At 35.7% G+C, this 10,779-nt stretch overlaps 1 protein-coding gene across 3 annotated transcripts in view; it reads right to left on the reverse strand.

The window, feature by feature from the left end:
- Positions 1 to 8,007, reverse strand: part of LOC145782570 (uncharacterized) — a 33,198-nt gene extending 25,191 nt beyond the window's left edge. For 2 of the 3 annotated variants that reach the window (XM_082594380.1, XM_082594379.1), the window contains exons 1-3: positions 7,867 to 8,007; positions 3,180 to 3,314; positions 33 to 205 (exon numbers count right to left, since the gene is read on the reverse strand). In XM_082594380.1, coding sequence (XP_082450506.1) covers positions 33 to 205; positions 3,180 to 3,314; positions 7,867 to 7,976 — 418 coding nt within the window. In that variant the 5' untranslated portion in view covers positions 7,977 to 8,007. Of the gene's footprint in view, positions 1 to 32; positions 206 to 3,179; positions 3,315 to 3,553; positions 3,627 to 7,866 lie in introns of those variants that run through there. The other variant, XM_082594381.1, reaches the window with a different exon arrangement.
- Between the last annotated feature and the right edge of the window lie 2,772 nt (positions 8,008 to 10,779).

Here is a 10,779-nt window from a genome sequence, read left to right on the forward strand (position 1 = left end):
CTGATCAAAGAACGTGAAGATTTCTACGCTACCTTTCATGACGTCATCCAATATCTTCATGGTTTTGTCCGTGAAGGGAACCGGCTTGTAAGTCAATGAATAAGAAAATCCAGATTTTTTATTTCCCTTTCTGGCTATGAATATGAAGTATCGGCCACCGACGAGATGGAGGGCGCAAGAGAACTTCTGATCAACCTCCTCCAGACTGTTGAACAAAACCAATATCTTGATCAACCACGTACAAGCAACAAGGTGCAAAGAAGTGCTACTGATAAGCTTTTTCTCTGCTCATCAAACTAGACCTCATACAGTTTGCATGTTCAATGAATGGCATAACATTTCAATAATGACCTTGGCTTAAAATTTCAATCGTCCTTTCATTTGCAGCTTATATTTTCTGGCAGTATAGGAACAGTGAAACTTGAACATTGAACGCGTTTATAACGTTCGTGGTCTGCGTGAACTGGATGACGAATCAATTCAGTGGCTGCTCGACATTTTCCCAAACATCTAGACCAGTGGTTCTCAACCTTTTTTCTTTCGTGGCCCATTTTTGTTTGCATAAAAGTTCTGTGGCCCGTTCAGTTTTTATGTAAGAAAAAAAATTACAAAAAAGGTTTATAAACAAAAAGCAGCAGAACATTGCCTTTGGAATGTTGCTGGAATCCTCTCGTTGAATCCAGGCGCTGACGCTTCACACTATCTTCTTTTTGTTAAAAAAAGTTCACATCTTCATCCTTATAATTTGGATGAACTTTTTCCAAGTTAAGTTTCAGTTTTGATGGCCTCAATGAATGATGACTAAGAACTTTACAACATAATACACATTGTCCTTTTTCTTCTCTGTTATCAAAAATTGATGCACATAGCCTACTGAATGCAATTTTCATCAAACTTAAAGCTTCAACTATTGTCAATTCCTCGCCAAAATAATCCACAAAATTAAATGCTGCGCGTACTAAAAAGCGGTTCTGCAGAAGTTCAACAAGGCTACCGCTTATAAAGATGGCTTAATTGTAACCACAAACTAGTCTATTACATCATAAATGTTGTAAAAACTGAGTTGATGTACAGTAAAACTGTATGTTGCAATAATTAGAATGATGATTGCCACTTTGTAGCTAAAAACAGCAGCATCATTCATTGTAACAAAACAAAGTAGCCCACACAAGTGTAAAATTGACTATAGTGACAAAAATGAAACAAAATGTTTCAATAAATCTTTCAATTTTTTAAATATGTCTGTGGCCCACCTCAAAATGCTTCTATGGCCCACCAATGAGCCATGGCCCACTGGTTGAGAACCGCTGATCTAGACCGAGTCGTTGCCACTACCCAACGGTGGTAAAAGGCTGAGTCCTTTCGACCCTTCGAGTGGCGAAGAAGGTTCATATGAAGAAGGTCCACTACTGATGAACCCAGTGATGGGCATTATCGCCGATAATTTATCGGCGATAATTATCGGCGATAAATTTTTATCGCTTATCGTTATCGCTCAATTATTTTTTCAGTTATCGTTTATCGTTATCGCCAAAGGCAATATTTGATTATCGCCGATAATTAATCGCCGATAAATTTTATTTCGGATCAACGCACAAGTGGAAAGACCATGAAAAGTAATATTTTTACTAGCCACCTAGTTAATGAAACTAAAATTAGAACCAATTCTTCTTCAGTGCCTGAAGTGTGTATGCACAGGTCGTTGTCAGGGGAGGGGGCACGCCCCCCTGCAGCGACGGCCCTGACAACACAATAATTTTTAGAGTTGCAAATTGCAATGCAATGAAATGCATGCAACAAGTCTCTTGTTGTTTTGCTGCAATCGGCAATCGCGAATGAATTTTACAATTAAAATGTAAGCGCACATGCGGTACAGATTCCTTTGAAGCGAAGCGACAGAAATTGGCAAGTGGTTTGTGAAAGTGTCGCAATAGGCTACGAGGCCTCTTTTACATCGGAAACATGGTCTTTCGCGCCACTTCACGATCAACTATTTTATTCTTGTGCTTTCTTTTTCGTTGGAATTGTTAGTTTTTAGTAATTGTCGTAAAAAAATAAAATCTCTCTCGTCAAAACATGAAACTTACTGTTTTAAGTGCATTAAATCTTTAGATGAGTAGATTAACTAAAATTGCAAGAACTTGCCTTGAGACGTGCGGTTACGTCACAAACTCAGTTTAAAAGACAAAATTCACACACAATAACAACACAAGATCGGTTATAGACTGTAAGATCGAATTTTTTCTAGCTTGGCGATATAAATTTAATCCAAAAACAATAACCAAATGCGTAAGTGCCATTTAACTTAAAAAGTTAACCCATTTGTGCCGAAAATGAAAGTAGGCTACTTAAAAAAAATTTCGGAAAATTTAAATATTGCATAATTATGACCTAATCCTAAAAAACATATCACAATTATTTTTTTCCTAATTGTGTTTGTACTTTTTGAGAAAAAAGCCGTCCTATATATAAGACGCTAGGCAAATCCGTTATCAAATTTCACAAGCTTGATGGATTTCACAGTGTATGCACATTTTTATTACCAATAACGCTTAAGATTACTGATAAATTTTCAAGCATTTGGCGTTTTTTGGAATTTTTTCAATTATTGCTGACTTTGCTGTAAACAGCCCTGCAGAAAGCAAAATATAAAGTTTGGAATTTTTTATGGTATTTTCATTTGATTTAATTATTTTGCCTACTGCACGTAAGCGGCAGTGTAACTCAATTGATAAAAGCATCCAACTGGTATCTGAAGGTATAATTATAAGCACGGCGGTTACCTCAGTGGTTTGATTTTGGATCAAGAGGTTGAAGATTCGATACCTACTGCCGCTGTTGCGATTCTATTCATGCATAACTTACAAAAAGTTTTGTCCCTTTACAGTATATTATGTTCGATTTTTCGTCATGTTGATGAAAACAGTTCGTGCTGCATGGGATGGGGCAGCGCCAATCAAGAAAAAAAAAATTATCGTTATCGGACATTATCGGCGATAATTTATCGTTTATCGTTATCGCTTAACTTTTTTTGATTTATCGTTTATCGTTATCGCTTTAGGCATTTTTCGTTTATCGATTATCGTTATCGCTTAACTGAAAAATGAGTTATCGCGCCCAACACTGGATGAACCTATACACAGAACGTTTCACAACAAAAACAAGACGCGTGCATGTACCTTATGACGTCATCCATTTGAAACCCACCCGATTTTGTCGAGAAATGTCCAAGAACTTTAAACTTGGCTTCATATCGTGCTCTGACGTCGTCCTTTTCAACAGAAATGGGGGTTACCAGCAAGATGACATCAGATCTGAAAAGTGTCAGTATTTCACTCCTCTTCTCAGATTTTATCATGAAAGTAATGTTATAATTTTATTTGTTGTCGCTATACAACGGCTCTGGTCTTTTAGCGACAGGTCTCATTTTTAATTTTGTGACAAAAACTAAAGTTCAAGTTGCTCAATATGCTCGAACTCCATTAGGCTCTAGCGCTTGTAGGTTTTGTACTTTTTCACAAGACGAGCTTCCATATGAAGCCACAGAACCAACCTGCTTGGTGTGTGGACTCACGCTGCAAAAAAGGAAATCAAGCACATTCACAATTCTCTGAAATAAATCTCATAAATACTCTACATTATCACATGGGCCTACTGCTGAAGCAATTCTATGATAAATCGCAGATAGTGCAAATCTATACAATAATAGGTGGTTTTATTGCTATTTGTCATCGATAGATATAGCACGATCAAAGTTCTGCTCAATGCGATCGCAGACACAAGCGATTTAAAATATTTGATGTCCATAATTATTATATTTAATATCTTTTGTCGTGATCGGAATCGGAGTAGGCTACAGGTTGCCACCAAAAATAGAAGTGGACCCTTGCGTAACTTCTTGTTGCTAAGTTAGACTAGTAATATATTGAAGCCAAAAATAAGCTGTGTAATCGGATTGAATGGAGTTTGGCAGGCTGTAACTGTATGTTGCTTAGGGCTAGGCCTGCCAGTTAAATAAACATAGGACTCGTTACATTTACCACAATGAAAGAATTTACCAAAGGCTTCCATTTTGTGAAATTCAAATATTCGATATTTTTGTTATATAAAGTTTTGTTTGCTTTAGGTTTTAGCTATCCAGCTGTTCGTTTTTCGTCTGTCCAAGCTGTGATTTGCAACTGTTTATATTCTGTTGGTAGTTGGGTCAGCTGTGGATGTTAGATTGTTGACGTTTGGCCAAACTGCATTGCAAGCTTATCTGGCATAAAAACGAAATCAGTATGACTAACTCAGCTGTGGGAAAATCGAGGTAAATCACCACGAATGAGACAAAATCGATATTTGCTAAGTATCCATAGAAGAAAAAGTTTTCGAAAAATATTTCTAGAATGTAAACTACGATATCGTAAAATTGGAGAACTTTACTTTCGATTAAGTCTTTTTTGAAAGTTTTGGCGAATCGGTAAATATCGTTCTCTACATGTTCGCGCCAGCAATGAATTGCCAAATTGCTGATTTATTTTATGTCTGGTGTGGAATGGAAGTTTCGTTTTTGAATGCAATAACCATTTTGACATGCCTGGAGGCTTCCAAACATGATCCTATCGAGGTTATGAAGAAAGCAACCCTGTCTTACAACTTGTTGGCAATTTTACGTTTCAACTCTCACCTTGAATGAATCAACTCCTGAGATTTTAAGAGATTGAATGGGCACAAGTTCTTGGATTGTTGCTGGACCGGTTTTGATAAGAACTGCAGCACAACCACAACAATCAATCAAACAAATCAATTTTGACAAAGTTTTTTGGAGGAAGCTTTACAAAATCGATGATAATGTGAAATGGCCTCTCGAACACTGATACAGTGAAATGATAAGACAAGTAAAAGAACTGTCCAAACCAACTCAAATGTACAAATGATACAAATCGAGTATCAAATCAATTCACTGCCCGGTGGTCACGCACCAACTCAATGGAATGTGTGTCCAACGATGCTTGGAACAGTAATTTGGGATGAGACAACATGACGCCACTGACCGATTCTATATCAACTGATGGCTTCATGTTTGATGCCATCCGAAGGCTGCGAGTCAAAGAAGATATCCAGAAATAATTCATAAATTTAAAACCTATTCATAAAATTGAAAGAGCTTTCGTTTTGCAAACTTCTTTGACAACAATCTTATCTCCAACTATGAAAATATTCAACTAGAAGGTTTAATGTTATAAAATTGCCAACCAGAGTTTGAGGTGACACATTTCTGGTGGCCTGAGAGTGCAACACATAAAAAACAGCGGTATACTGAAGAAACAATTTTCCTGCTTCCATTCCGGATATCGCTTCCTTTTCATTACTTTCTTTGTCTTTCTACCGCACTTTCAAAACAGAATCGTCTTGACAGCTCCCACACAGGCTCAAGTACTTTTGTTTCTCAGCTCAACTAAGCTTTGGTTTCAATGCAGAATTGGTCATGGATTTTTGGTATTTTCGTAGCTGTTTTTCCTCAAATGCAACCGAATATGTCATGCTGAGTTGGACGATTTTCTACGGCGATGTTTTGACTTGTTTTTTAACCCCTGTTTTTGGAAAAACAAGTCGGCGAATTTTGTTTTTCCTTTGTCCTGACTATATCACCCATAATGCCACTTCATTCAACGTATTTGTTATATCCATTAATCGTATTTTACAATGGCACGCAATTATATGGTTTATGTCGACTATTCTAACTTCTTTTTTTTGCAAAAAATTGAATGATTTTATTGTTACGCTATGTAGCCTAAATCAAATATGATTTTTATTTTAATAGATATAAAAGGTGAAGATATGCAATAAAAAGTTTAGAATAACTATTAGTCTTGTAGTTTTTTTAAATTTGTATTTTTAGTTAATTTTAGTAGTTTTTTTAATTTCGTGCAAAAATTAGGACGGGATAAAATGTGCAATGCTAGAGTAGGCTATCTTAGAGCAGTGCTCAGCTTACTCCACTCCCCATAAAATGACCCTATAGCTTATTTAATGTTTACTGTCAAATTTATGTTTTGTAGCTTCATTGGATAAAAAATAAAACAGTGTTGTGTTTTAAAGCATTACGCCTTGCAAATATACAACCAAGTTGATAGGGGAATTGCTCAAATTACCCTAGATCAGTGGTTCTCAACCGGGGGTCCACGGACCCCAAGGGGTCCGTGAAGCGATTTCAGGGGTTCCGTAAAAGTTTTCGAGTTTTTAGCATGATCGATAAATTACGAAATTTAAAAATTGTTTGTTTAAATCTAAAAAAGTTTTATTTATGTGCTTTATTTATGTATTAGCTTACAGTGATTCTCAAACTGTAAGTCGCAACACACTGGTGCTTCGTTTGAAATTGCAAAGGACTTTGCACAAAGGTTTGGTTTCTTAACTAAAAAAATATCATATAAATGACTTAAACCTTTTAATGAGGCAATGTTAAACTTAATTCTTTTGAAATAGTAGATTGTTAATCAATGATTAACTTAAAAATGCAAACGTTGGTCAGCAGTCTATCACCACTTACAGTTTTGCAATGACTGTGATTATAACGAATTAATATTGATTACAAATGAAAAAATAGAGAAATTCTTTGTACGGTAACGGTCGCAAGTATTCTATTAAGTTTTGATAAAATTTATAGAAAAACATCAAATGAGCATATAGATTACCGATGTTTGATCCTGTGTGCCAACATATAGTTCATACTTTTGTCAATCTCATCAATCGTCAAGTGCGTAGCAAATTCAGAAAATTCTTCCAAGTGTGTTTCAAAACTTATGCAACATATGATTCCATAAGGAGACGCGACATACCAAAGTTTCAAATAGAAATTTATAGGGATCCGCGACCGCTTCGAAGGCACCAAAAGGGGTCCACCAAGACAAAAAAGTTGAGAACCACTTCCCTAGATCTTTGCTCAATTTATCCCATAAAATTTTTGTTGGGGTAAGTTGAGCAATACGCATATAATAAAAAAAATAAAACAATGAAAACTATTAATACTACAAAAAGTGCTCAATGCCAAGCAAAAAGGCAAAGCAGAGCGAATTAAATCAAATATAGTTATTACTATCTGAAGCCTTTACTATCTCAATACAAAAAGTCTGAATATTTGAATATCAAAATACCTGAATAATAAGAATCTCAAATAGAATCTTTTCTGAATAGATTCTATTTGAATAAGACCTTCTGATGATCCGTTAGGCGAAACAATTTGTAAAGGCTTCAGATAGTAATAACTATATTTGATTTAATAAAAAAAATATGTAACTATAAATCACACATTTACCAAACTCATTCTAAAATGTAGCTAACACACTGATGCTGCAAGTCCATCTTTTTAAATTTTCCAAAGCGAAACATTTTTTTGCAAAAACGACGAACAAAAAGGTGCCTCATCCTCCCCTACTCTCTTGTTTATAGTTTTTAATAGCTGCATAGTTTTTAATTCAATTACATTACAATTAGGCCTACATTTTTCTGAAATTTTCAAATTACAAACAATTACAATTGCTTGCAAATATAATCAGTTATATGTTTCAATTACAAAAATTAATGTTTCAATGTTGATGTTCATTCTTAATTTTTTACATTTTGATTTCATTATAGCAAAGTATATTTGCATTTGGTAAAAATTGTTTTAATGTAGAATCATGTGTGCAAGTGCAAGTTATCAAACGTAATTGTCATTTGAACTAAAGTTTTTTAAATAACAATTACATTGCATAACAACAAAAAGTTTCAATTACAATTACATGAAAATGTGTGACTAATTGCATTCAATTGCAATCGTAGCCTATTTGTAATTGATCCAGCTCTGGCTAAGTAAGAAAAGCAATCTCGGCCACTTCTTACCTCGTCGCAAAGTCTTGATAATCTTCGCCCTTCTCAAAATTGCAAGCGTCACCGGTAGTTACCGATGACATCACAATCGTCACAAAGATCAATCTAGCAACTATTCCCATGGCAACCGCAGTAGCAATTTGTACTTACAAACTACTGTTGAATATAAAAAAACATAATTAGGTTATATCTAAAATATTATTAAACCTATAAGAGAATGTTTAATGGCAAGAAAAAACCAATACCCAAGCAGAAAGAATAAAAACAATGAGGAGAATTAAACGATATAAAGTGATAATTAGAATGTAATTGTATTTAAAATTTCAACACTCTGAAAACTCTCACACAAACCATTGAGGTTTTTGCGGGAATGCTTGTTCAGTTACTGTATGCAATTGTATGGCAAAGTGAGCTAAATTAAATGGTTGGGCTGGATTGATGGAACTTAAATCATTTGCTTGCACCAATCTCGAGATATCTCGTCATATGCTTTCAACGAGGTCATGCCTGAGTGCGCAAGATTTGTTTGATGATTTTCAAATCAACAGTTTCAATGAATTTTCGAACCAAGTTTTATTTTAACTTTTCTCTATTGGGAGATCAAAGCGGTCCCGCACAGCCGCACTAGCGCAACAACAAACAACAACTAATAACAAAACCTTGTCATGTTTGACCGCGCCTCAAGCTTCAATCGCTTTTGCAATAACGATAAATATCTGCAACTCTTACTGAACTCACTTCAAAAATAAACAAAAATTTTGCGAACACTGAAATGTCTACGAAACATTTGCTGCTTTGGTTTCATAATGTCAAATGCTGTGTTGTTGCTGATCGTCTCATAGTTGAACAAAGTGACCTTTCTACCCAAACTGTATCAAAACGTGACGGCTGCGTCACCTGCGTGTATGTTGTGGTTACTTTTGTTGGCATGCAATTGTTAAGGCATCTGAGACGACTAAATATTTTTCGACTCGAACTCTTACAATAAGAAATTGATCGTCGTTTCATCGACAACACCTTGCTGGCAAATCGTAATCGACTTTGGCAGATCATGACTCGAGGCTACCAAACGCGCTGAGCCATTGTTGGAAGAAACGCTTCTTTCATGCTACGGGCTTTGTCGAGGTAACGAAAAAGCATTGCACAATTTTTTTAAACACAAAAGATTAAGCATACATACGAGCATGAAGGAATCCTATGGAATATTAAGTAACGTAAAATCGTATTCTCAGCAAATTTATAAACTAAAGCAATCTGCAACTTGGTAACGAACTGGTTGTAACGATGCACATCTCGCCTCTGGTCGTTGCCTTGTCGATCTCGCAACCTGATTTCACTTTGAGTTGTTGTTGTCCCAACACTATATCTCATTGAATGCCCGCCTGAGTGACTCAGGTTCAGAATAAAAACCTCAACAAAATTAGAAGGAAAAAAAAAGAGAAGTTCCCATTGCACATAACGAGATCAATATGTTGGTCCTCAATTGCTGAAGGCAATCTTATCTCTAGCACAGTTACGAATTTTTCGTAAAATCAACGATGTTATCTTCTTCTCGTGTTTTGTTAAAAATTATTTAAAAATAGTTCTCTAAAAATCAAGAAATCTTGCGGCCCCTTTCACCCTTGCATGTTAACCACCGGTTTTAAGATTGCATCAGCATTTTTATAAATATTCTACATAATCTTTTGAAATAATTCTATTTGAACCTTCTAAAAATCCAATAAAGTTGAAACAACCTGTTTTTAAGTAATTAGTGATTATATAAAGTTTGAAATATTGCAACTTTTCCATTGTATCTTTAAATCAATAACGTTTTTCTCTTCTTCAACCGTAATTTTATTTTTCATTGCTAGCGCGAACATGAAAAGGACGACACAAGACTCCAGTAGCTCAGTTGGTTAGCGCGTGACTTCGTGAACGAAAAAGCTTCAAGATTAAGCGGCACTGGTTCGACTCTCGGGGTGTGCGCTTGAGCAACGCACTTTCAGGACTGCTCTCCATTCAGAGGCACCTAGTGAACGGAATAATTCCCCGGCAACAACTCTTCAAAAATCGAAAAACTTCACTCTGCCAATCTCGGTAGGTTAACCGGCCTTGTGTCAAGAGCCTCTACACTCAGTCTACAAGTATGCGAAACTACCAGGAATAACCAATCAAGGCTTTGCCAGTCCGAGGATAAAGATTCAAAAACCAAACCGAGCTTGGCACCAATAAAAGAAAGAAATGGCAAAACCAAAAAGTTTAAATAATTTTAAAACCTGCATCGGTACAGTTAACAAACCTACTTGTAAGTGGACAAGAGCAGTCACTCACACACAGTATGCAATGTCGCGCATTTGCAATTGCCAGTTTGCAGCAGAACATTGATATACACTCAACTCAATACACTCAATTGAATTTACATAATAGAGAAATAAACAATTAATACTATCAATATTACAAAAAGTCATGCCAAGCAAAAAAAGCCAAGCAGAGCAAATTACATCAAATTCAGTTACGATTTTCTAATAACTTTTACAGCTTGTTTTACCCTCACTAGGGGTCATCGGAAGGTCCTTGCTTATTCAAATAGAATAAACAATAAACTCAAACAGATAATTCTGTTCATTGGTTTGAACTAATCAATTGTCCACATTGCTTGATAAAATGCTATTTTTTTCTTATCATATGATAGTTTCTCATGATGAAAAAGCACTTAAACATCAAAATGATGGAATAAAAACACTTGAAAAAGCATTTCAGGCAAATGTAGAGCCCTAGTGACACGTTTATCTGCAATCGACTTCGGCCTTCAATTCTGACGGCTTGTTCACGGTTTCTAGGCCATCTGGCCATCTATTTGAGTAGGCCACGGTGGGGAGATTATTTTTTTCTTGCACTTTGTTGCTTTGTCCCGTCGTGCATAACACTGGAAGGTATAGTCAC

The sequence above is a fragment of the Aplidium turbinatum genome, chromosome 13, assembly GCF_918807975.1.
Source record: "Aplidium turbinatum chromosome 13, kaAplTurb1.1, whole genome shotgun sequence".
Lineage (NCBI taxonomy): Eukaryota > Metazoa > Chordata > Ascidiacea > Aplousobranchia > Polyclinidae > Aplidium > Aplidium turbinatum.